The 27,888-nt window shown below is 43.6% G+C and overlaps 1 protein-coding gene across 1 annotated transcript in view; it reads right to left on the reverse strand.

Moving 5' to 3' along the window:
• Itpr2 (inositol 1,4,5-trisphosphate receptor type 2) overlaps positions 1–27,888 on the reverse strand; it is a 419,948-nt gene that overhangs the window by 108,849 nt on the left and 283,211 nt on the right. The window contains exons 40-45 of the mRNA XM_006986630.4: positions 21,382–21,565; positions 19,777–20,033; positions 16,595–16,795; positions 13,919–14,029; positions 9,992–10,087; positions 6,741–6,863 (exon numbers count right to left, since the gene is read on the reverse strand). Of these exons, the coding sequence (XP_006986692.1) occupies positions 6,741–6,863; positions 9,992–10,087; positions 13,919–14,029; positions 16,595–16,795; positions 19,777–20,033; positions 21,382–21,565 (972 nt within the window). The remainder of the gene's footprint in view (positions 1–6,740; positions 6,864–9,991; positions 10,088–13,918; positions 14,030–16,594; positions 16,796–19,776; positions 20,034–21,381; positions 21,566–27,888) is intronic.

Raw genomic sequence — 27,888 nt, forward strand, 5'->3', positions numbered from 1 at the left:
ACATGCTTCTTGTGCTGGCGGCATCTGGCAGGCAGTCCTTCTGCCTTCCTGTCCTTTTATTTCTCCTCTCTGTTAGTCCCGCCTATCCTTCCTGCCTAGCCACAGCCGATCAGGTTTTATTTATTGATCAATCAGAACAACTTGACATACAGACCATCCCCCAGCACAGCCAAGTGCAGACCATCTCAAACACCTGCACTCAGGCCCATGGTCCTAATCATCCTCTATGCGGACCTGCTGGGTAACGCCAGAAAGAACCCAAGAAGGGCTCCCACAGGACATACAGAACATCCCACAGCATGAAACCCTTCACACCAAAGCACCATCTAGCACAAATGTAAATATGTACTTTGGGTGAACATGACAGATACGACAATGCTAAAACAATTCATCCGGGACGGAGGGAAGGCAGAAGCCAGTTTTAAGTAGTAAAATCAACTGCAGGAGATGACCTCCCATCGGCTCAAGAGAAAGGTGATATCATTGGCACAAATAAGAAAAGTGCTCAGCAAGAGGGAAGACGATGCAAAGCCCGTCTGCACCAAGCTAAGTGAAGAGACTGTCAAAGAGTGATCTATAAGATGAAAATAAGCCATCAGCAAGAGGTGAGTAAGATCCCTGACTGCCCAATGCAAAGCACCAATGATCGTTCTTAGTACTTACATTACATAAAAAATACCCTCGACACACATGCCTGCTGCAATGAGTTATTCCTCAGAATTCTCTGTGGGTATCCACTGCTGCAAGGCACCACACTTGGTGTGGAAATAGGAAAGAAAAGAGAAAATGTGTCTCCTCAACATTAAAGGATGTTAATGTTATACTCTGACGACAGGTATTATTACTAATTTTGACCACAATAACAATGATAATAGAAAAAATGCCTGTATTTGGATTTTAATTATTGTACATAAACTTTCAACTCCCCAGCCTGAGAGCAATATCACTTCCTAGTCACTTCCTCACTCTTCGGCCATTCACCCATGTGCTTGACATTTAAGTGCCTATGACTGGTTACTACATTACAGTGATGTCCACTTGATTTCCAGTTACTGTAGCCTCTGTCACAAAAAGGCCTAAGTGGACGTGATGGGGATTCCTCTGCAGAGGCCTGAGAGCAATATCCCTCTCTAGAATCTATGCTGTCTTCTCACAGAAACAGATCTCTCTGCCTCAACCATCCTCTTCCCTCGTTCCTGACTCCCAAGTGCAAAATGTTTGCGCTTTTTCCATTTCAACACGATATCTTTAATCATGGCAGTTTCTCTATCTCTCTCTCCTTCCAGAATTCACTTCCTTGGGAATTTCTTGATTTATATCTCAGCATCTAGCATGATGCCTGACTTAGGAGGAGATCAATAACCACTACCTTGTGATAAATGAACCCGAAATGGACTGAATGGGACCAATGTTCAAGTGGTCGTAGCTGGGAGGTAGACCAGCTCTATGGATCTTATTTTCTCCCCGTAGACACATTGAGCTCATGCCATTCAGAAGCCACTGAACCGCACCTTGCAAGGCTCCCCCTCCATTCCATGTGCTTTCATTTTTCTTCCTCAGACCGAGCTTCAGTTTCAAATCCTCAGAGAAAGCCCTCCAGATGGCTCGTCTCCAGCAGTCTCACGTCCAACTTTACCACACCCTATTCCCTACCAGTACATGGCTGATACCATGGTCTGCTAATCTTCACACGTTTGTCTCTCCTCTACTGTTCCCAAAGAGCGAATTGCCCCAAACTGACCTGTCATCACTACTGCACTGTGAGAGGGTGTCAAGGTGCCTGGCAGCCAGACAGCTTCACTCCAGCTACACAACTCAGAATGAGGACTGTGGGTCCTAGGTTCTACCTGTGGTGAGCTATGGCTCCTGGCTGCTTTCAGCTTTGTTGGCTGCTCCATGTCTTTACATTTTTTAAAATGAGTTGCCAACTTTTAAAGATTAGTTTTCACAATTTAAAAAAAAATTACAAATTCAGGCTTGTTTTGAAGTGCCGGAAGGAGTTAGACTATCAGGCCTGGACCCCAACTGTTGAGCTGGCAGAGGTGCACACCAGCTTCTTGCTCCAGAGAGGAGTGTCAGACCACCCCCTACCCCCACACCTGCCCTGAACCAGTTCATTCACACACATGTGAGCCTCAGGCTGGTCAGGATTCTGGCCTTGATCTCTTCTCCAGAAGCTTCCACTCTCTACATTCCTGCACAGAGCTACCACAAACTCTAGATCAAAACTCAGAATGGGCCTTCTGAGATGAGTTAGAACTAGAACCGACCATCTCAGCTCAGGATGCTGGGTCACACCCGTGATCCAAGCAACTGGAAACCTTAGGCAGGAAGACAAGCCCCAAACCAGCCAGAGATATGTAGTGAGACCTTATTTTTAAAAATTAAAGATCAAGAAAAACATCTTATCATCCATGTAAGATGACAGTAAAGAATTACATGATTAAATGCAAATGTTGAATTCATTATGTGCTCAAAGAAACCCCAGGGGAGTGTCTAACAGAATTAAAGTGACAGACAAAAAGGATACTAAAACACCAAAGGCCAATAAATTGGAAAATAGATATGATCAATATGATAAATGAATGGCTATGATCCTTAATTAAGAGTCTATAAGACAAAGGAGATCTGATAAAAGATAAATATACCTTCAACTAATTCACAGGAGGAACACAAATGGTCAAAGAACGCACAGACAGATGGTCCATTTTAGAAGCTCCTTAAAGCAGCAGCTCTCAACCTGTGGGTCACGACCCCTTTGGGAGTCAAATGACCCTTTCACAGGGGTCACCTAAGATCATCGGAAACACAGATATTTACATTACAGTTCATAACTGTAGAAAAACGACAGTTATGAAGTAGCAATGAAAATGATTTTATGGTTGGGGTCACCACAACATGAGGAACTGTAGTAAACGGTCGCAGCATTAGGAAGGTTGGGAACCTCTACAAAGGAAGTGACTACACATGAGATCTCTATTTTCACCTCACACACCAGCCTGTGGGCTGAGGGCTGTGTCCCAGACACCATCAGTCAGCAAAGACTTTTCTTCAAATGACACTGACTTTAGTGTTCAACAGCGTAAGTGCCATCAGACACTGGGAAAAGTAATTTTGCAATGTGTATCAAGAGCCACGAAGTAGTTCTTGCAGCCCAGTAATTAAACTTCTTGAAATTTACCCTAGGAAAACTATCAGCACAGCGGACAAAGATTAATGTGTGTGGGTGTTAATCACAGCATAATTTATAATATCAAATATATTAGAAACCTAAACACTTAACAATGAGGAGTGATTAAATAAATTACAGAACATTCAAGTGATGCCTAATTATGCAGACATTAAAATTACATGTTCAAAGGCCATTTATTGATTCAGGAAAATGCTCATGAAAACATTTAAAGTTTGCATTTTACAAGATTTTCATGTAACTAATTAGAGTGACCAATATTCTGACTTTCCACTGACTTTCTAGTTAATGCATTTTCCTGCTCACAAAGCATCTAACATTTCTCCCTTTATTTCTTTTATTTTGTTCTGTTATTTTGTGTTTTGAGATAGGGTCTCATGCTGGCACCTAGGCTGGCCCGGAACTCACAGCCGTCCTCCTGCCTCAGTCTCCTAAGTTCTGGGATTGTAAAGGCACTGAGCCATGATGCCCTGCCCTCTCTGTATACATCTTATTTCAGGTAGGAGTCAAATGAGGAGACTCAGACCACGACAAACAAATTGCTTGATGGAGCTAAGAGGTGATGGAGATTAACACATGATGAGCATCTATGAAGGGGTGAGACATGTAGCATATGGAGGGTGGTAACTGCTTCAAACGAAACCCGAAACAGAGAAGGGATGGGGAGGAAACAGATGATGAGGCAGCAAGACCAGGGCACAGAAGAGACCTAAAGACAGGGAGGGCAGAAGCCAGGATGTGCTGCTGAGCGGTAGGGAACTCACAGCACAGCACCGCAGAATCAAAGCTGAAGAATTTCCCTGTGTGATGTATTAATAGTTTTATGTAGATTAGACAAGACACTTACAAGAAGCATTATTTGTTTCTTGTAACACTGACCACAAGAAGGGCCCAGAGGGATGTCATTGTGGAAAAGCAGAACCATGTCCCTGCCATGAAAAGCATTAACAACAAAAACCGAAAGTCTGAGAGCACCAAAATAAACCGTCTGCAGAAAAGAGGACGAGAGTGAGGGAGCAGGAAGCTGCAGCCTGGTGCTCAGATGACTGGGCTGTGCAGAGGCAGACTCGAATCTGCAAGGTCATCAGCTGCCTGAGTGCTCTCCCACCTCAGACTGCTCCCCTTCTGAGGAACAGCTGGCCATCTTCTACTCATTTCATGTGTACCTCAATGCAGGAGCTGTTTGCACAGTAGGTTCACAGGGAACACAGCTGGCCAAGAAACCAAACAGCATCCCAGCCTAGAGCCAGCCATGGGACCCACACATGGAAGAACCAAAAGGGCCCAATGTGGGCGAAAATTGCCAACGTCTGTCTCAAGGGAAACTAGTGGCATAATTAATTCCATAAGGAAACGACCCATGCTGACAAGGGAACAATTTCTTGTATCACTATAGGGAAGAAACAGATGGCTGTACCATCAGTTACACACACCCCAGAATCAGAACTGCTCCTACAACCTCTCTCATTTCTAAAAGGGACCTGTTTGCACTCAGATAAATCACAAGGCTAATGCGTTGGGCAGTTCAGAACCCACTTCCTCCCTTCCTCAGCCTGGGCCTTCTCCCTCCGGAAGTCTGGCTTCCTTTCACAGCTACACAGCATATCCTCACTGCTCGGCAAACTACAGGAGGAAGTCCTCTACAAGCCCTCCTCAGGACCCCAGCCATTTCCACATCTGTTGCTTCCCCGCTTCCTCTCTGCAGCTGTTCTGGCCCCTGATCACCCTTTGACTGCTTGAATTTCTGCCCTTCCGTCTTTGACCGCTTCTGTTCTCTCCAAGAACAGATGTGTTCTCCGAATCCATCAACGTCAGTGACCTTTACACTGGCTTTGGTTCTCCTGCTGTCCATTTGCCCCTTTGCTTCTGTTCAGTTGTGTATCCTCCGTCACCCTAAGACCAGCTCTTGAATCTGCGTTCTCTACTCTAGGCTTCATCCACTAAAGCAGAACCGAACTGACATAAATCTTGATGTCCGGGTTGTCCACTCTCTTGCTAGTGTCTTGAGACTTCAAGGGTACGGCGGTTGATCTGGCTCAAACACCTGCAATTCTGTTGGTTCTCAGCCCGTTTAGCCTGGCTGTGGTGGGTTCCTGTCCCACGAGATACGTACAGGGCCAGGCTGGATGCATGCAGCTGCTCACCCGTGCTGAGGGGACAGCCTTCATCAACAGGGAAAGACCAGCTTCCAGTGAAGAATATGCAGGCGGCTCTGTTCCTGTTAGAAAGGACCACTGCTGCTTGCTCTGTGCTGATCTTCTCTGCCTGCCCCTCCCCCAAGGTGTCATAGCCTCTGAGGCAACCCTTTGCCTCAGACACACACTATGTCACTGTGTTCCTCTGGTACGCCATAGATTTTCTCAGCCTGGGAATTATTTCTTTCTGTTCACATTCAAGTTCATTCTTACTCATTCTTTTTTTTTCTAGCTTGAATCAACTTCTGCCACCTGACTTTTCTTTCTCTAAAATGGGACTTGCCCACATCCTGAATCTGTCTTTCCACTTCCTTCACTTGTCTCTGACTTGGCTTTTGGTTCCTCAGTGCCTAAAATGCCTTTCCGTCTCGCGGCTGTAACTCGGCCACCCTCACCCTGTGAACTGACAGACTGTGAGAATCCTGCAACTCTCAAGGTGTTCACTACATCACAAAAGCGCAGCAACCCGGGTTGGAGCCTTTTCAATTGGATTCCTTCCTTGAAGACCAAAAAAAACATTATTCAAGTTTATATATCCAGTAGATGGTCGTATGAAGGTAGAAGGGCCCAGGAAATGTCCAAAGAGCAACCTTTAAAACTAAATCTACTCAGAACCTGACCTTCCATTGACCAATATTTATTTAATCAACAGATAAGATGAATGGAGAAGCAGACAGGAGAGGCGAGGAAGTGGCGGGAAGCTTGAGATATTTTCAAAGCCTGAACTTTATCCTTTCAAAATAATGGGGCCACTGGCAACAAAAATCAAGTCAGCATGTGCACATTTCAAGTTTTACATTTTAAACCTATCTGTGTTAGGTGATGTGCGTTTAAATTTGACCGTGTTCGTGGAATTGAGCTTATCAAATATTGGTACTTACAAGCAATGAAATGGACATATCACTGAAGAAATTTCAGACTTAGCTTATAGATGGCGGAAATCCGGTGGGAGCGCTTGGAGGTGCAAACCCAATGGCCTTTATTAAAAACCTGTCAATCTGTGACTGAAGGCCAGCACGCTCTCTGGAATAGTCCTGGCTGAGTTGTAGAATATCCCTCCCCACTTCTTCACACCCTGCCTCCTCAGCAGCCTGTCTTCCCTCTCCTGAGGCTCTGGTGTGAGGCGCCTACTTCTTCCAGGCCCAGAAGTTTTCTCCCAAGCCTCTTTTTCTTGTCAGTGGCTCTCTAGAGGACCCTGAATTGCATAATCAGGCATTCTGAGGACTTACTGTTTTCTCTAAGGAGGGCGGGTACTGAGTAAATAAGAACATCAGACAGTAAAAATATAGTAATCAGCCACCAGCATAAGACACAGGACCGGGTAAGCAAGATACATGTAGATAAAAATGTGGCACCTGATGGGCCAGAATGTAGATGTTGTGTCCAACGTCCTTTGGAGAAACACCGTCATCCCCTCCCTCCTCGTCCCCGTGGTCACATTCCAGTCCTTGGTTATAGGCATTCTTCATCACATCCACCTAGCAATAAATAATGAATAAATAGTGAGAACAGGGTCTGAGAGGTGGCAGCAACACATCAAATTGTTTGTGAGCGATAACTTCAAACTGGGAAGCTTCATGGCAGCCCCAAATGTGAAAGCTCTAAATAAACAAATACTGCATTTTCTCTCCTACGCAGACTCTAGATTTCAATGTGTGCCTATCTGTAGGGTGTGAAGGTAGACAGGGGACTGTGAGGAGAGAGCGAGCGAGCAGAAGGGGGAAGTGGGTACCACAGGGTGACGGAAGACGTGAAATGAAAGCTGCAGGTATCTGAGGTAAGGAAGGGACCGACAAAGGGGGCAGATGGGTGGACAATGTGGAGGGGATTAAGGAGAAACAAGTGTAATGGCTTATCTCTTAGCTTCCGCTGCCAACTAGGCACAGCCTAGAGTCATCTGAGGGAGTGTCAATTGGGAGACTGCCTCCCTCAGATTGGCCTGTGGAGGGCGGGCTTTCTTGATTGCAGATTGATGTGGAAGGCCCGGCCCACTGTGGCCTGTAACATCCCTAAGCAGGTCTGGCCTAGGCTGTGTAAGAGGAAAATGAATTGACCCTGGGCACAGCCAGCCAGCAGCTGTCCTCTGTGGGTCCTGTCCTCTGTCCTCTGACTTCCCTCATGATGGACTGACCTGGAAGTGTGAGCCAAATAAACCCTTTTCTCCCCAAGTGACTTTTGGTCAGTGTTTTGTCACAGCAGGAGAAATCCAACTAGTACAACTTATTTGTGCAAAAATGCCATTATAAAACTAACAATGTATACCAACAGAAAATAACTTTAAAAATATTCTTGAAAGCCACAGTTATTTCAATGAACATGGAATCACATTGTGACAATGTTTCTGTTCACCTTCAACACTTCTGTTTCTTTGAACACTAGTACTCTGAACTCTCCATGATTTAAGAGAATTTGGAATCCTGAGAAACATCCACTATTTGTTGAGTATTTAAGAGGGAGCTGGAGACAGGGTGCTGGTCCCAGCACTGGGCACAGAAGAACCACAGTGGACAAGGAGACCGACCATCTCTGCTCAGGGCTGCACCATCCCCCAGGGGTCAGCAGTGCACGGTTCCTATGACAGGTCTGGCGGGCATCTCACTCAGTTTGAGGGCAGATCATGAAGGAGGGAGCAAAGGACAGAACGGGGTGCTGGTGACAAAGGAGCCTCTTTTCAAAGTGAGGGCACGGTGCTTTGTCAAACAAACAAGTAACCAGTACCCCACATAACCAGAGGACAAGGCTTCATAGACTTCTTACTCTCCTGCTGTAGAGACGAGGCTTTCACTAAATAATGTGATGCCAAACCGCACATTTTCTGTCTCCACCTACCCTTCTTCACAGTGACAGTGGCACCAGCCTCCACAGGACTTCCCTGCAGCACCAGCAACATCACTGGTCTGAGAGGACTTTGTCATGGGAGCACTGAGCAGTATGGTTGAGCATGCTCTCTGGGAATCTGGCACCCATTACTTTTAAAGCACGCCTCAATGACATCATAGTTTGCATGCCAGAAGGGAATAGAGCTTTCAATTTGCACCCCATGAAGTAATGATCATGTCTCCCTCTTTCTCTGAGGCTAGGCATTATGTGACAGTTCATTCATAAGAATGATTCACAAAACACACAAACAAAATTTATCTGTGTTTTTGGAAAAGTACAAACAAAACTTGGGGGTGTGATAAACACGCTCCTCAGACCTTCCTTATATACAGTCATTCCTGGGTGTCCCTGGGGAACTGACTTCAGTACCTTCTGAGGATTCCAAGATCTGTGGATACTCAAGTCCTGCTGTAAACTAGAGCAATCTGCAGGTAAACTATGCACCTATACACACCCTCCTGTATACTCAAAATCATCTCCAGGTTGCTTACAATATGTAATGTAATGTAAACATTATGTGAATCATTGCATTGATAGGAAAAAAGTAAAAAATGAGCATCTGTAGGTGTTGGTACAGTGTGCTTTTTAAGAATGCTTTCGACCCACAGATTGTGAATCTATAGGACTGAGCCCACTAATATTAACAGCCAACTATACCCAGAAATCATTAAACTAACACCAAGATAATTCTTTTTTTTTTTTTTTTTGGTTGGGGGGGGTGGAGACAAAAGGCATTTGTATATAGTTAAGTAGAGTGTGGAAATTTAGCTAAGAGAAGTGCTTAAAGTGGATAAAACTATGGTGATATGTTGTGTACCCTAATAAAATTTGTCTGAAGGTCAGAGAACAGAACAAGCCACTAGATTAAACATAGAGGCCAGGTAGTGGTGGCACATACCTTTAATCTTAGCATTCCAGAGGCAGAGATCCATCTGGATCTCTGTGAGTTCAAAGCCACCCTGGACTATATAAGATTGGCTCAGTCTAGGAGAGAAACAGAGCCAGGCAGTGGTGGCACACACCTTTAATTCTAGTACTTGGGAATCACATGCCTTTAATCCCAGCACTTGAGATCTCATGCCTTTGCTTGGGAAGCACACATGCCTTTAATGGAGGGTGGAGAAAGGTATGTAAGGCATGAGAAGACAGGAGCTAGAAGCCTTTTCAGCTGAAGAAGCTCTTTCGGCTGGGGCTCTTTCAGGCTGAGGAGTTAGTGAGGTAGGAGGTGGTGGCTGTGGCTTGCTCTGCTTCTCTGATCTTTCAGCTTTCACCCCAATATCTGGTACCAAGGTTTTTTTTTGTTTTTGTTTTGTTTTGTTTTAATTAATAAGACCTTTTAACATTCATGTTACATAAAACTAGCAAAATCAGGCTGGAGTGATGAATCAGGGTTAAATGTGCTTCCTGCTCTTGCAGAGGACCCCAGGTCGGTTCCCAGTAACCCCGTCCAGGCACTTGCAAGAGCCTGTAACTTTGGCTCCTGGGGACCTGACACTCTTTCCTGGCCTCCAAGGGCGCTAGAACGTATGTGACATACAGACACATGGACACACACACACATAAATAAAAACAGAAAAATAATTCCAAAATAAAACCTAGTGAATCCACAGGCCTGAGTCACACAGCCTTCGCCACCCTGCCCAGTACAGGCCATGGTGCTCCGGCCAGCCCTGCTGGAGCAGCGGGAGATGCTACCCTAACAGACAGCCTGGGCAAGTGCTCTTACCAGTTCCTTGGGTCTCATGTTGAAGAGAATTCTCTCTGCGTTCTCGCTGTCATGTCTGCTCTCCATAATGGCCAGCAAAAGCTTGGAGGCATTGTTCTGGGGACAAGGACTGGGTCAGTACACACGCAAAGTCCACGTCACAGATGAACAATTCCCTGCATTTGTGTTGATTGAGATCACTGTTTTCTCAACCAGGTGAAACTTGAAACTTATTTATTTTGTTTTACTAGCAGAAAATAGCATATTTTATTCCATTGTTGATATAAAATAAAAGCAACGAGTCATGAAAGATGGGGGATATTTAAGAGGATTTGTTTTTCCAAGACAGGGTTTTTCTGTATAGCCTTAGCTGTCCTAGAACTCACTTTGTAGACCAGGCTAGCTTCAAACTCACAGAGATCCTCCCAAGTACTGGGATTAAAGGTGTGCAACACCACTGCCCTTCCAATGGGGGATAGTTTAAAATTACAGGTGTTTTAAATGGAAGACTGACTAGACACTACATAAAATAGAAATATATTTTCTTCTAATGCTTTTTAAGTTGGATTTCTATTATTACATTAACAAGACAATCAGAGGAACAGGAATCAGTGACATTTTATGGATATGGCATACATATAATTTAAAGAATTTAGTATAGCCATTTTAAAAATGAAATAGTAATATTAGTAGCATATTGAAATTTTACATAGATTTGTGAATCATCAGTGAAAATTAATATATGAAGTTCTGTATTCCTGAGTTAGAAATATAAAGGCAATGTGTGGATAGCTCACTTACTTCACCACATTTGTCAACATATTCTACTATTCTCTTAATAAAGAATGAAACCAGTGTATCACCAGATGTTCCAATTTTGTTTATAAACATACTACTTCAAATACTGTTACTTATAATATCAAAGTACAAAGCAATTTTCAATCCTAAATAGGTACCAGAGAGAGTCATCACCAAAGCCCTCTGTCCTTATATAGATAAAGCCTTACTCAGTACAGACTCCTGATAGTATGTGTGTGTGTGTGTGTGTGTGTGTGTGTGTGTGTGTGTGTGTGTGTGTGTGTTGGGGGGAGTTTAAAAACATGTCTAAGAGACTCAGAGTCCACATGTTTTTAGAATGAAATAATTAAGCTGAATCAGTGTTTGGTGTCAGTGGGCAAAGCACTAATTGATAAGATTGTATAAATTAACTCTGGTTAGATTTGGGTCTATTTTCTATCCACGCTCCCAGAACTGCCTAATGCTACCTTTAAAAGGACGTTTAATGATTCTGAATGTAACAAACGTGATGACAGGTCATGCCAATGCCACAGCCACCATGAAGGATTTCAGTGTAGGAATGGGATTCTATTTTTATTTTCTGTTTGTATTTTACAAGTATTTTCAAATCCTACAATCCACTTTTATAATCTAGGTTCCAAACAATAGATGTTAAAACAATGGCTTAGGGAGTTGAGGAGATCATAATTCCTAGAGCCACATGAACAGACCCCACAGAATTCAGAGTGGCATCTTGGCATGTGTTTTCAAAGGAGTCGCTCTCTCCAGGGCCAACAGAAAAGGGCTTTAAAATGAAGCCCGTTTCTGAGTGCCATTGGCAGTGTGGTACTTTTAACCAATTTTCTTTCTCATACTTTGTGAGACTAGAAATAAATCTTGCAAATGACATCCTGAAGTCTGAAATAATTTGGAAGTACATGAGCCTGGATATACTGAAAAACCCAACACAAGTATTCCTGGTAACAGGACTTTCCTTCCAATGGAAGCTGGATTCTTCCTAAACAAAACACAAACATCCCACCTCTTAACAAATTACAAAAACAAAAATACAAAGTGAAGGATGAGATAGGCATCTGAGAAATTCAATAGGCCATACATAAAATGGGAATATAAAGCATATTTAAAATGTAGTCTGTATAATATTACATTTAAATTATATTATGTCACATGGTATATATTTACAGTGTTATGATGAAAGTATGTTACTAAAATTATGGATAATTAAGTCATCAAATATAAGAGTCAATGTCACTAAATAGTTTATTATTTAAAGTGCCTCATCTCATGAGCTTTCCTAAAGTTGCCAACATATGTCATTCTGCCTTACGTACAGGTGCTCTCTTCTCAGGCAATAGTATATACAAAATATTTAGATTTTAAAAGTATACTCATTTCAGTCTTCAAGTATAAAACCATATTTACAGTATTTCAAGAGAAGCAAACACATTGGTTGCTTTAGTTGCACCCTGATGTATCTCACTGCCATATGTTTAAATAAATCGTGCTACTGAAATAAATAAAACTTAAATGATCCATTTTAAAGTACTTTAATTTGAATACCTAGTATTTTGGCTCATTATATCATCATTATTTAATTTTTCCAACTAAGATCTGGGTTTGTAAATAACCTGTATGCCTACATTCTGTTTTAAGTTGATGAGTCATTCTACATCTCTCCCACAGAGACACGCTATTGACAAGCCAGATTTTAAAATACAGTCTATAGACAAATTAAGAGCTTCAGAGGCAGAGGTGGAGGGCTCTGGATGCTATGTCTTCATGACTTACAGTTAAAGTTGAATTTAAGGGGGATGGCAAACTCTTCTCAGGGCCTCCAGTGGGGCGCCTGTCACACACACCAGGTGCTCACTAACTAAGCAAAGCCTGAGAAACAAAGCCAGGAAGGGCAGCCTCCATCATGAAAGTGGACCGGAGTGTGGCTGTGGCGTGGGTGGGGATATTAGATCTTACACACAGAATGGAGAAAAGCAGTAAAAACACAAATAGAGCCCAGAACACTATTCACAGTAGTGGATTTGTATATAACCCACTGTAACTTGGCCACTCACTTACCTGCACAAAGTTCAACCTAATTTTCTATCAAGTTGGATAGATCTGGGTTTAAAAAAAAAAAAAAAAAAAAAAAAAAAAGTATGGGATGAGTTGTTTTTTTGGTTTTTGGTTTTTTTTTTTTTTTTTTTTTTTTTTTTTTTTTTTTTTTTTTTTTTTTTTGTATGTGCTGTGCATGTGTGCCTGTGAATGTGGAGGCCAGAGGACAACCTCAGTTGTCTCTCAGGTATACCATTTGCCTTATTTTGTAATATAGGGTGCCTCAATGGCCCACAGTTCACTGGTTAGGGGCTATGTTGGCTGGCCAGAGGTTCCCAGAGATGCTCTTCTTCAGCACTGGAATTAGAAGGCATACCACCACACTGGGCTTTTCCAGGTGGTTTCTAGGGACCAAACGTGAGTGCTTACTAAACAATTTCCTCAGTAGGGTTTGTTTTCAGCCATTGTAAACACTTAACACAACAATGTGGCCTTAAGTAACTTATCTAACTGGAATATAATTTCTTAGCACAAAAGATTTATGTAGGTTGTTGTGTTATTTATTTATTTATCTATTTTCATTTAAACAAAAATATTTAAATACCCTTATGCTCCTAAGTTTTAATAGGTAGAATTTTCTGGTGGTGTACTCCAGGCTCAAAATGAACACTATGATTAGGAAGTGGCTAGATTCTAATGTAACACTGTAAGAAGGAAGAAAGACATTAAACTAAAATGCAACATTCCTTTATGCTATTAATTGTGACCACTAGATGGAATTCTCAAGCCAGGGCAGATTAAAACTCCATGACACAGTGGGTATCCAACACCTTCCACTTCTGTCTATAATGAAAAACAGGAAATTAAAACAGAGGAGAAGAGGTAAGGAGCTGCTTCAACATCTCTAGCATAGAGCCTCACAATGACTGTGGCCTGTGGGTAAATCCTGCTCTCCCTGCCTCGGTGAGTGCCTCGTGAGCGTGGTTTTCTCTCTTGTCAGTTCCTGAGTTGAGAAGGTGATGGTGTTTTATACAGTCACTAGAAGACTTAGAATTTACTCTGAATGGGAGGTGCACATGGAAAGTGCCAGGGTCACACTACCTTCAGCTGCAGCACCAAGTCCATTCTGTATTTGCCAAGAGGGTTGATGTCATTCAGAATCAAGGCAATGATGATGTCGATCCCATTAGATTCATGAGTGGCGATACAGGTCTAGAAAAGGAGATATCTGTAAAATGACATGCTATTTTGACATAACACTAGAACAGAAGACTTGAAACTTTAAAATACAGGTAGAGACAATGTTGAACATTTTAATTAGTTTTTTGGGGTGGGGATCTATTAATCGACTGGTACTGGTAAATGCCTCTGGACACAGAATACTAACACATTGTGAAAAATACCTATCTTTGACACAAAGAACTACAGAATTTCAAAGACAACTGGGTAAGTTAAAACCCTTCCAGTCACCAATACAAAAGGAGATTCTTGAACTATAAATTTTAAGATACAGTAAATCTAGGAGAACAAGAAAAAGGGACATTGTATGTGAATTTCACAAAACTCAGAGCAAATGCAACTGTGTGTCCTGGGTCATTGGAAAGTTCACAGGATTCTTGAACTTGAGTGTTTGTGGAGGATGTAATTGAGCAAAATACAAAACATCTGAGAGAGCAATGTGCATGCTCTGAGGGTGAAGGCCTGCTGTGTGAGGATTTCTCGCTCCATTTTATGGACGAAGCATGAGGAGTACTAAGCCATGAGGAGTACTAAGCCATGAGGAGTACTAAGCCATGAGGAGTACTAACTAAGCCACAGGAGTGACTTGAAAAAACTGACACCCTGGTGAGTCATCCAAGAAAGGACAGACCCAGCCAACAAGATGCGGGGCCTGGGCCTCCTGTCTCACCCAAGGACATCTGTGCAGAGGAAAGGTCTTCCTGTCCAACACTGACATTATATCCTGAGACTTCTGCTCATGGAAATATCTGCCAAACGGACCTTCCATGCATTTCAGAGCCTGGGGAATTATCCTGGTAGGGCATGCTATTTTATTATAAGTTTTTACTCAGAGAACCTACTTGGTTTCAGTAAAGTACTTTCAAAACCCAATTGCATTCTATTACCACAAAGTAGGGAACATTCTGACAGCCTTTTCACAAAACGGAAAAGTAGTGAAAGAGATATACATTATATGCATATTTTCTACCATAGAGAGGGTTTTATCAGCAAGGCCAAACTCTGAATGTGTGTATTTTGCATTGATTTTAAATCTGCAGTCAAGGATGTCTTTATCATTGTTGTAGGAACCTAACATCTAATCTTGAAAATACAGGAAAAACTCTTTTAGTGTCATAAACACATTACAGAGAAGGAAGTGATACCCTCATATGATCAACATATTTCCATCATATGAACCCATATCATATGAAGAATGTATATCATATTCGTGTTCAAAGGTGTATGTGCACACAGGCAAAATATGTGTGAGGACGGTCACGGAATCTGCAATAGGAAAGGTGACCTTTTTCACATCTCCTTTTTACACCAACCACTGATGCTTAGTGTCAATCACATCTTTAAAGTTTATGTCCAGAAATGATTGACATGGAGACCCCACCCTTAACTCTGCCTGTGCTGGCAGCTCCAAGATGCTTCGCAGATGCTAAACAACTGTCAAAACATCAGATGACCTCACTTCCTTACACGTTCCATCTTCTCCCATAACATCCTTAGAGCAGACCAAGGTTTTCTGGGAGACAGACATGAATGTTGGGTCTCTCACACATGCGTGTGTGCACCAATATCAAAAGTCTGACAAAGTCATCTGTTTTTCTGCAGCTCACTGATGGCAGCACACTAAGACACTAAGAGGTCAGGTGACCTCTGGGTCAGAAGCCACTTACCAGTAAAAGGACAACAGCAAGACCCACTTCATAAGCTCACTGAGTGTGTAACACCGGTATTAGACTAGCTCACTGAGTGTATAACATGGGTATTAGACTAGCTCACTGAGTGTGTAACACCGGTATTAGACTAGCTCACTGAGTGTGTAACATGGGTATTAGACTAGCTCACCAAGTGTTTAACATGGGTATCAAACCAGTTCACTGAGTGTGTAACTTGGGTATTAGACTAGCTCACTGAGTGTGTAACTCGGGTATTAGACTAGCTCACTGAGTGTAACTTGGGTATTAAACTAGCTCACTGAGTGTGTAACATGGGTACTAGACTAGTTCACTGAGTGTGTAACTTGGGTATTAGACTAGTTCACTGAGTGTATAACTCGGGTATTAAACTAGCTCACTGAGTGTGTAACTTGGGTATTAGACTAGCTCACTGAGTGTGTAACTCGGGTATTAAACTAGCTCACTGAGTGTGTAACTCAGGTATTAAACTAGCTCACTGAGTGTGTAACTCGGGTATTAGACTCCCCCCACACTGCTGCGGAGCCAAAACCCCAGCGAGTTAAGGCCACACATCTGGAGATTCCCAACAGAGAAATCTGAACACTGGGAAGAAGTGTGACCTTGCCCTCCTTTCAGTGACTCGTTTATCTTAACTATTTTCATGGGAATCTTCTTTGACAGTAAAATTTAAAATGGCCTAGCATTTGCTGTCTACAGGTCCACCTTTGTATGTTCTGTGAGAAAAGCAGCAATGCCTGGCAGGGTGAGCAGAAAGGCTTCACAGGTACACGAGGCTGCTCTTGCCTGGCCTGGCACCCTGCTCCTGAGTCAGGAATCCTGTCACATGACGCTCTGCTGTCATGGTTACCTGGTTTTCATGGCACGGGCCTTGGCAGTACTCGGTCAAGCTCTCCAGGGTCTGGTTGACCAAAGCTACGTTCTTCTCATTGATGTAGAGCCCCAGTAGGCCCAGGCCGCCCGTGGTGCTCCCACAGATGCAGTCCAGGAACTGGAGCGTCTCGCACACCAGGTTGTGGTTGGTCTTATTGTTCTGATTCCTCAAGAAGTTCTGGAAGGATGAAAGAAAGCGCAGCTGGAGGACTGAGAGCAGAACACAGGGAAAAGGTGCCAGCGATGTTCAGCGCTGTGTGTGAGCGTGTGTGTGTGTGTGTGTGTGTGTGTGTGTGTGTGTGTGTGTTCCTCAATGAGATTCCCTGCCACTATGGAATTCAACTGGTCTTTACAAGAAAGTGGGACAACTTGGGGGAGGGAAGGGCCAACAACAGAGAGGAGCGATAAGGGAACATAATGGGGTGTGACTACGTCTAAACATAATGATATGGATGAGAATGTCATAACAAAACTCATTATTTTTCGGAGGTTGTGGGGAGAGGCTGGGAGAAGAGGAAGGAGGGCAAACTACAGTTGGGATGTAAAATAAATAAAAATTTAAAAAACAAACTCATTATTTTTCAAGCTAATTTTAAAATTAAATAATATTTAAATATTGATGGACTAAGTTCCTCTTAAGAGAGGCCCCTTGGGTTCTAGCAAGAACACCTTCAGAACAGGTCATGGTAAACACTGCTCTGCTGCCATCATTTTTAACCTACAGAGGGTGGAGACAGGTGTGAGAAGGAGAAGGGGAAAGGCAAATAAAATGTTCAGGAGAGGGGGCAAACTTGCAAGTGAGCCATCCCGGCAACCCTGCATCTTCCCTGGGCAGCAGCCATAGTTCATGGCGTGGGAAACACGGAGGCCTACCAAGCTTTTCCATCCCACGTCTATGGATGATCCTAAATCTGTGCACACACACACACAGGAGAGATTCACTGCCTGTTAGCACAGAAAGTGTCATAGCAAAAGCCGGAGCATTATCCCTGCCAGCGGGATGGGTTTGGGGTCTTAGGAAAAAACTTCCATATGTACAGATAAGCATCAGCAAGCAATAAGTAATGTAGCAATACATGAAGTTACTAAATGGAACAGTAGAGACTCTATATAATGTGTACTCTCTGGATAGAAGGTTTACATGCATAGATCAATATTTGCACATAGAATTTTCTAGAAGAAAACAATCTGTTATTAGTGCACTTCCTTTGGGGAATAAGCTAAGGAGAGAAGAAGAGAAAGAAAAGGAGAGAGGGAGAAGATTTCCTATTTTAATATACTTATAGATATCTATTTATTTATTTGAATTTGTTTACTATTTGTTCTTCTTAGTGTCAAAGTAGTCTTCTATGGTATCTGAACCATACTTCCATGAATGACATAAAGTCAGACATTACATCACCTGCTCTGCAGTCTGCAACCTACACTACCAGGGTATATGAGTTAGAGCCAGCAAGTGGAACCCAGCAGTCTATGTACACACTGTCAGGGTACATGGATTAGAATGAACAGGCAGCACACCCTACAGTCTATGTTCACACTATCGGGTGAAGCACAGTTCTAATTAGTCTTATTAATAAAGACCTGGAGTCAGATATTGGGGTAAAGCTAAAAGATCAGAGAAGCAGAGCAGCAGCCACTAGAGACTTCTTACCTCTATGAATCCTCAGATTGAATAGGCTGAGATCCTGTCTCCACCAGACTTATATTCCTGTCTCCATCTCCCAGTTGTACTGGGATTAAAGGCATGAGCCTCCCAAGTGCTGGGATCAAAGGCATGAGCCTCCCAATTGCTGGGATCAAAGGCATGAGCCTCCCAAGTCCAGGGATTAAAGGCGTGAGCCACCACTGCCTGGCCTCTATGGTTAACTGGTGGCTAGCTCCACCCTCTTATCTCCAGGCTAGCTTATTTGTCAGAACATAAACAAAATATCATATAATTGGGCCAGGCGGTGGTGATGCATGCCTTTAATCCCAGCACTCAGGAAGCAGAGGCAGGCAGATCTCTGTGAGTTCCAGGCCAGCCTGGGCTAAACAATGAGTTCCAGGAAGGGCGCAAAGCTACACAGAGAAACCCTGTCTGGAAAAACAAACAAACAAAAAATATATAATTGCGTGTGTGGGTTAGAGTGAGCAAGTGTCAGTACACACTGCAGAAGCTTCACCTAAGCTATGGCAAGCTGGTCGACATGAGCCAGGCTCCCCCATCATTCATTCCAGAGCATCTCATAGCCATGGACAGTATTTTATCTGTCCTACCATCTCCTGCCTTTCACATCCCTTGTGTTTTAGACAACAGTGAGCACAGCTCCTCACTCTGCCACTTTCTGTGTGGACAGACATCCTTAGAACCAGATGACTTAGTGGGAATACAAGGTAGGAGATCCTAGGCAGGACCTACTGCAGAAACCTCAGCCAGTTCACTGTAACTCATTAATAAAATCCTTTGTGAACTATGCTAGCCAGTAGCATGGCTAAGCAGGCTGGCATGATGGCCATATGTCTTTCTTAGAAGCAGTCTACCAAATGGAAATTCTTTAGGTGAGCATTCTCACTCTCCCTCAGTCAGGCCAATCAAGATAGCTCCTTGCAAGTGCCTTTGCTATGGTGTCATGGGCAACATATATAAATAATGTCGGAGAGATAGTCAAAGTTTTGAGGCAGCCCTAGTCTACCTATCTGACAGAAGAAATGGTAGTGGTGGAGATATGATGTGGGCTACATTAATTTGCAAAACAATTTTCACTATTATAAAAAATGCTTTATACTATTTTGTTTCTAATGAAACATAAAATATGTTCAATATTGGGCTAAACAACTATGGATTGGGAAAGATGTAAACACCTGAGTCTAAAACCATGAAAGGCAGATGAGATGAAGATGATCTTCCTGAACAAACACCACAGAGGAGAGTAGACAGGGTTCCGTGGTGTGAAGATGTGAGTTCTAGACCACAAGACGGCAATGTGTGGATTTGTTTGTTTTGTTTTTAATGGATAAACATTTTTCCTCCTGTTTTTCTTCCTTCCCATTTCAACAAGGCATTGCTGTCTTTGTTGACCATTTCTCCAGAATTCTCTCATAAACTGCACATTAGTTTCACTTGGATTACCACAGCCACAGGCTACAGAGCTCACCCACAGGGAGCAGAGGACACACCTGTAGCTCCCGGTTGTGATTCTCACACAGTAACTGCAGGAACCTGAGGATGGGCCGCATGATGGTGATGGCGGGGCTCATGGTAACTTCCTCTGCGGACTTTTCCTCCGCACTTCCTGCTTCCGGCCCAGGGCACATCATGTCTATTTCCGGGTCCATTTCTCTTCTGTACACACAGTATGCTCTGGATGTGGCTGTAGAAGCCTCTGTTAGCTGCCCTTTCATTCCCTCTTTCAGATGAAGTGATGAATCTCTCACTGAAAAGCAAGCAGTAGTTGCATTTCTGAAGTAATTTTTTTTAACTAAAGGAAAATAAAAACCCCACAATAGGGATCCAAATTTTCCCACAGCTGAATTTTAAAATTACCTAACAAGAGGCCCAATAATTTCCTGAAAGGGACTTGATTAACAACCAAAAGTTAACACAGTGATCAGAAGAGAAGGTCTTAATACTTAGCCAATTTCAGAATTTTCTGATATATAAACGTATATCGCAAAGACATACACGAATGTGCACAAACATGTACAAATGACTTTACAAGTATATATTGAAGGACTGGAGAGGTGCTGCCTTACTGCTTTTCTATTCCTGTGGTAAAACACTATGAACAAAAGCAACTTGGGGAGGAAAGGGTTTATTTCATATTGTGATAGATATATCACAAGATGATAGATAGATAGATAGATAGATAGATAGATAGATAGATAGATAGATAGATAGATCACAATCTATCACTAAGGGGAATTAGGGCAGGACCCTGGAGGCAGGAACTGAAGCAGAGGCCATGGAGGAGCGCTGCTCACTGGCTTGCTCCTCCTCACTTGCTCAGCCTGCTTTCTTATTGACCCATCTGCCCAGGAGAGGCACTATACACAGTGGGCTGGGCCCGCCCACATCCATCATTATCAAGAAAAAGCCTCACCGACGTGCCTATAGGTCATTCTTATGGAGGCGTGTTCTCAACTAAGACTCTCTTCCCAGTCATGTCTGGCTATGTGTTAAGTTCACAAAGCCCAACCAGGACAGATAGCTTAGCAGTTAAGAGCCCTTGTGCTCCACCAGAGGACAGAGTCAGTTCCCAGCACCCACAAAGGCTACTCATAGCCTCCTATAGCTTCAGCTTCAGATCTGACACTCTCTTCTGGTCTCTGTGGACACCCACACACATGTGACACACACAGAAAGGACAAGAATGTGTCAAGAAACATATGTGTGTGCTCACACCTAAGAATTTCTATAGATCTCATGGAAAAAAATGATAACATCTCCACAGTTTGTATTTAACTGGCAATAACTTGGTTATTCAAACACAAACATTTTTATAAATTCTGTCCTCACAAAGTTTGGGCTGGTTTTCTTTGCTGCACAGAACAAGGACATCAAAGTCTTTCATGTTGCCCAGTGTCTCCACATCAATTAAACTCCATTTTAGTTTGGCCTGCAGAGTTATTCCAGGGTCAAGCCCTTGACCAAAATCCTCCATAGATGGAAGTCCACACTGGAAACACTGGGAATAATTAAACCCCCAAAGCTACATGAGATTTAAATACTTCGTTACGTTCTTCTCGCATGCCCCTCTCCCAGGTACTCAGGAAGCTCCTCACCTCTCATCCTTGGGCCTGAGGCCATGAGGTCATTGTCTTCATCCCTCTTTTTGCTCCCTAAGTCTATGGTGTTGACAGTCACTGTGGATCTGATCTCTTTCTGAGCAGCCTTCATCCGGTCATAAAGGACTTTGAAGAATTTTTCTGACTTTTTCTGTTCATGCAATTGCTGGTAAAAAGAATACTGTAGAGAAAGCATAGTTTAAAATATCAACCACCAAGACAAGAAAAATAGTGCTTTGTCCTGAAATAAACACAAGCCTTACAGATAAAAGCACAGTGTGCTGCCTTTTATAATTCCACAAATGAACAGGCTTTCAGTGTATCATTCCACTTAATATGTACTAATAACACATTATTATATTAATAATAACAGCTAGTATTTACCTAGCATCTTCCACTAAATTCTAACATATTTTATATTCTATTTGATATATTCTCCTGCATGTGTTTTTTTAATTATGAGTATAGTAAGTTGTCATAAGTAAATAATTCTTTTAGTCTAATATTACTATAAATCTGTGCATCGATTCAACACATTTATTGAAAGCCTACTATGCATAGGGTCCTATACTGTTGCTATAGACAAAACAAAAAAAGAAAATTGCCAGATTCCTACCCACATGAGTTTGTCACCCAAAGTGAAACATGGTCACTCACTTATGACTATCCTGTATAAATAAGGGCTCCCTGTTAGGTGACAAAGTTGTTTTTCTTGTATCTAACTGATAGAACATTAAAATTAGGATGTGTTACCATGACAACCCCACTCATGAGAACCCTCTGATAAATAGGTATTAAGTTGTTTTGCTACTTCATAAATAATGATTCTTTACATGTAGTTTAGGGGGAAATTGACTGAAAATAAACTCTAGTTTATCATCAATAATGATGTAGAAAGGATGAGGTAAGATGTACCTTAGTGAGATGGGGAAATACTGAGTATCTTAGTGAGAAGTGAGATGCATCTTAGTGAGACAGTGAGATGTACCTTAGTGATACAGGGAAATACTGACTTGTGGTTACCAGTTACTGTCTGCTTAGCAACTTTATGCAAGAATTCAGAAGTGAAAGGAGATGGAGGAAGAATGTACTCCAGAAGAGATGTACCTGATCAAGTGGAACCAGCCACATCCCCAAATAAAATGTGAGCAGGCAGGCTGGGGTTTCTGACAGCTGCTGACATGTTTTCCTAAAGAAATGCCTGGAGCAGGCCCGACTCTAGGCGAGACTCTAAACTCCAGGTGATACTCATGCCCGTTTTTGTTTCTTACATGTGCAGCATCTACACACAGTGAGTTTTACATAGCCTTCAGTGTCAGCTACATGTCTGTTAGGAGATGCTCCTGAACAGGAGCAGGACAAAAAAACCACTGTAACCATGGCAACTACACTGAACCAGCCCAGCTGGTCCTGATGTCTTGCAGGATAAATGCAGCATCCACAGACCTTTATGGTCCCACAAATTAAGTGGATGTTTGAGCTCTAATCTTTTTAATATAGCATGGCTGGAAGGTGAAAGGGTGACTGTAACACACGAGAAAGCTGCAGTCATGTCGCAGCTCTGTGAATTCAAAGCTTGGCAGTAAGGGGTCCATTCACACCCACCCTCACAGATACGTTCAACCCTTGTGATGAGTATGGTTTTCTCATTTCATGCACAGGATATTGACTGAAAAATGAGATGTTGTGAGGCAGAGGGATTTGCCACATATTATATAACCCATATGCTTAGCACTAAATCTAGGTTATTTATATAAATGATACTTTCTACAAACCAGTGCTCTACAGAATGGTGTTGGGTAGGTGATGACCAAATTATGTTCCACGGGTTAATCAGATGGCACAGCATCTATCCAAAGACGCCACATTATGGACAACAAGGAGTGTCAAAGGAAATACTCAAAGCTCTTTGCTGGACAAAGAGCAAAGGACAAATAGCATAACAGAGGGAAAATCTGCCCTATGGAGGAGAAGAAAGTCAGAGAAATGGAGAAAGGAGGGGAAGTAATGGAGTGAAGCCTAGTGCATTAACTTCCTTTCCAGTTTCTGTAAGAAATCACTCTGTCAAAAACAACAAGGAGACAGAGCTCATTCACACACAGTTCAAGGTTAAAGTCGACCATAAGAAGGAAGTCGTGGAAGCAGGAGCTTCAGGAAATTGGACACAGCACATCCATAATCAGTAATGAATGCAAGTACGCTTGTGCTCTGTCTGCCTTCTCTATTCTTACACAGTTCAGATCCCCTGCCTAGGGAATGGTGTCACCCACAGTGTGCAGGCCCTCCCACTGAACCAGCACAATCAAGACAACCCCACCACAGGCATATCTACAAGCCAACCTCATCTAGATCAGTCCTCACTGAGACTCTCTTCCCAGGTGACTCTGGATTATGTCAAGTTGACATAATCTCAGCTATCCCACTGAGAAAGACAAAGGCTCACATGTGGTGGTCAGTCCCTGTCACTTCCTGGGCTAAGAATATAGAAGGTTATCTCTGGGAAGGAGATATTCATTGTGACTTGAGGGTACAGAATCTGGAGCCAGGCAGCATGAACTCAAGTCCCAGCTCTGTCTCTATATAATCAAGGGAGCTTAGATCTGCCTGCTTCTTCTTTGGTAATCTAGGATAATACATATTATATCACAGGCTGTGGGAATTAGCCAAATTCGTGTATGTAAGAATGGTCCCTAATACTCAATAGCCTTTATGTTATAGTTTATTTCTTTTTTCTTTTTGAGACAGGGTCTTACTCAATGGCCCAGGTCAGCCTCAGGTGATCCCTCTGGCTCATCCTCCAGAATCCTGGGATTATAAGTGTGACCCACAATACCTAGCTTTCATTTCTCTCGTTATTAGTGTTTGAAGTTATAATTTCTTCTCATCTGCCTCCACTAACCCACATCTGGTAAGGCATATTGAGTGCAGGCAGTGACTCATGTAGTAAGGAAGAGATTCACTCTGGTCCAGAATAACCAGAGCAGGGCAGCTCAGATAACCCATGAACTAAATCCTGGGACTAACGGGAAACTAAGGATATTAAACTCAGGGCTGGAGAAATTGCTCAGTCGTTAGGAGCACTTGGTGCTCTTACAGAGGACCTAAGTTCAGGTCTCAGACCCACATGAAGGCTTACACCCTCTATAACTCTAGCTTCATGGGATCCAAGTTCCTCTTCTGGCCTCCACAGGCACTGCACGTATGTGGTACACTTACATACATTCAGGCACTCAACATACATACAACAAAGTAAATCTTTTTAAAAGTGTAAAGTTCCTATGAGATTGGCAGGAGTCTAGGGGGTGAGTTCTGTGAATGGGACATGTCCCCATAAGCTTGTGCACTGGCACGCTTGGTCCCCAGCCAGTAGCATCGTTTGTACAGTTATGGAGCTCTCAGAATCTGAAGCCTTACTAGAGAAAGTCTGTCATGAGGTCGGGGACTTAGAGGGTCCATCTCCCCACCACACTCCCAGTTTGCTCTCTCTGTTCCTTTGTGTGGATGGAGATGCGGTCCCTCAGCTTCCCACTCCAGCCACCTGCTGCTGTGCCTCCCCAGCTATCAAGAACTCTCCCTCAGGATGAGCCATAAGCAAAACATCTCTGGCTTCCATGAGCTGCTCTGGTCATGGTGTTTCATCGCAGTGGCAAACAGCATCCAACACAGGGAGGGGCAGACTCGGCTCTTCTGATCTAGACCTCTCAAAGCCACAGCACACAGCTGACATCTGGAGCATCATGACCTACCTAAATCTAAACCTAAACAGCAGAACCTAGAAAGTGAGGTTTGCTAACCCACAAGAGGATTTTTATGCACAGATTTGTATAAATGCTGTTTCTTTAACAGGTAAGTGTGACTCTGGTTTTCCTCTTTTTTCTGCATGAGAGATTGAACCGACAGCCTCAGAAATGCCACACACATGCTTACTACTGAGCTACACCCCAGCTGTCCTTTTACTTTTAAATGTGTGACCTGCTTTCATTAAGTTCACTAGACCAGCCTTGTGCTGTGGGATGGTCTGTATGTCAAATCTGTTGCTCTGATTGGTCAATAAATAAAACACTGATTGGCCAGTGGCCAGGCAGAAAGTAGGTGGGACAAGGAGAGAGGAGAATTCTGGGAAGCGGAAGGCTGAGGCAGAGAGACACTGCCAGCTGCCTCCATGACCAGCAGCATGTGAAGACTCCGGTAAGCCACCAGCCACGTGGCAAGGTATAGATTTATGGAAATGGATTAATTTAAGCTATAAGAACAGTCAGCAAGAAGCCTGCCACGGCCATACAGTTTGTATGCAATATAAGTCTCTGTGTTTACTTGGTTGGGTCTGAGTGGCTGTGGGACTGGCGGGTGACAAAGATTTGTCCTGACTGTGGGCAAGGCAGGAAAACTCTAGCTACAGCCTTGAGCTTGCTCCATTGCTCAGTTGTCCTTGAACTTGTGGTCTTCCAACCTCAGCCACCTGAGTAGCTAGGATTACAGGTTTGTATCCAGCCAGAGGGGGAGGTGGAGAGGGAGAGGTGTGGTGTGTGGTGTGTGTGATATGTGTGTGTGTGGTGTTGTGTGTGTGGTGTGTAGTGTCTGTGATGTCTGTGGTGTATGTGTGGTGTGGTGTGTGTGTAGTGTGTGTGTAATGTGTGTGGTGTGTGTGTGGTGTGAGATGTGTGTGTGGTGAGGTATGTGTGTAGTATGTAGTGTGTGTAAAGTGTGTGTAGTATGTAGTATGTGTGATGTGTGTGTGGTGTGTGATGTGTGTGTGTATGGTATGTGGTGTGTACTGTGTGTGATGTGTGTGTGTAGTGTGGGGGTGGTATGCACTGAACAGCTATAAAGGAATATGAAAATAAAAAATAGGCTATCACCCCCTACTCACATGAGAAAATGTCGAAAACTAACTGGAGAGACATGATATAAAGCAGATGGTAAAATAAAGGGACACAGAGAAGACACCAAGTGAGAAACAGTTACAGTGCGGCTCACCGGGAAGCAGGAGCCACATGCCCAGCTAGAAGAGAAGGCAAGACCCGTCGCTCATAAATATACCCACCACTGAAGTTACTGGGCATTAGAGGGTTCCAAACACAAACAGCACAGCAATGAAGATGTGTTCCAAACCTTCAGGGATGTTTACTTTACTAGATGGAATCTGGGGCACACCTGGAGAGGCACCGTGACAAGATAGAAACACTCCCCAGAGCACCTGGAAGTCACAGGCAAGGTCCTGCAGCAACTAGCAGTCAGTTCCGCCCAATGGGACAAGGGGCTGAAAACAAGTCTAAGAGAAGCCATTGAGCTGAGCCCTGGGAGAGAAGACAGCAGCAGAAGTGACATGATGGACGGGGTGGGGGTGGGGCTACAAAGAGAAACAGCAAAGGAGGGGACAGACGGAATGAGAGAGACAGATGGCTGGAGCACATGAAGGACCTGCATCAGGAAGTTTCGTGAGCTCAGCAGGGAGTCTGACTTCACTGGGAGGAGAGAGCTGAACCGGGCCTAACTGTTATAATAAATGTCACTGGAGGCAACAGGGGGAATGTTAGAGGGAAGGCAAATGGAAGCTGAGAAACATGGTCACAGCAAAGTGAAGGATGAGGAGCTGTGATGAAGGCCTGAGAAGCGGGGACTGAAGTGCTAGGGGAAAGAGATAGTCGAAGGGCAGAATCACCCAGGTTTGTCATCAAGGGGTGACCAGCAAGGAGACAGGATGGTCAGCCATGGTCAAAAGTGACTTTTACTCAGACAACCAGAAGGCATGGTGCCAGTCTCGGGGAGAAGAGGAGCCCTTCCATGAGGCTGGAAGAGAAGCTGGGGGCGGGGGGCGAGTTCCAGGATCCAGATAGTAAAGGCTCCAGAAGAACAAAAACCTTCCAGTGATCAACGCCACAGAAACATGAGGCAAATCAAGACTAAAGGTTAGATCTAGGGAGCTATGTGCTGGCACTTAAAAGCGGAGCCTGCAGCTCTCCTGGAGCTAGCTGGCATGGTCAGCATCCACATGAGGATGAAGGGTGATGCCCTGGGACGACCCTCTATGGTGCAGGGAAATCTAGAAAGTGCGGTTGCTAGAGATGCCAGTTCAAGGCCAGCGCATACCTGCGCCACACTGGTACCTTTTTGGCTACCGTCAGCCTTTGTTCCTAAAGCCCTGCTACCAGAGAGGTCTTTCACACAACAAAGCTCCTGATGCTAAATGTCCGTGACGACAAGGTAAAGAGAATTACCCCAGTTCTGAATCTGACAGGGCTTCTGCCTGCTGTTTACGGGGCAATGGGTTAGCTAGAGCTATGCATTGTCTCCATGGCTTAGGAAAGCATAGGAAGATCAGGTTACTGAGCAGCGAGCCAGGAAGCTCAGAAGTGCTCTCTGGGAAGTTTCCAGAGCTCAGGCTCATACAGCACACTGTTAGGTGCAGAGGACCCAAGGGAAACCTGGCAGGGGTCTCCAAGGGACAGGAGTGCTGGCTGGACAGGGTCAGCTCCTGGGTGTGCGTGTGAGCACAGCGCCCTC

Source organism: Peromyscus maniculatus, chromosome 3 (genome assembly GCF_049852395.1).
Source record: "Peromyscus maniculatus bairdii isolate BWxNUB_F1_BW_parent chromosome 3, HU_Pman_BW_mat_3.1, whole genome shotgun sequence".
NCBI classification, from domain to species: domain Eukaryota; kingdom Metazoa; phylum Chordata; class Mammalia; order Rodentia; family Cricetidae; genus Peromyscus; species Peromyscus maniculatus.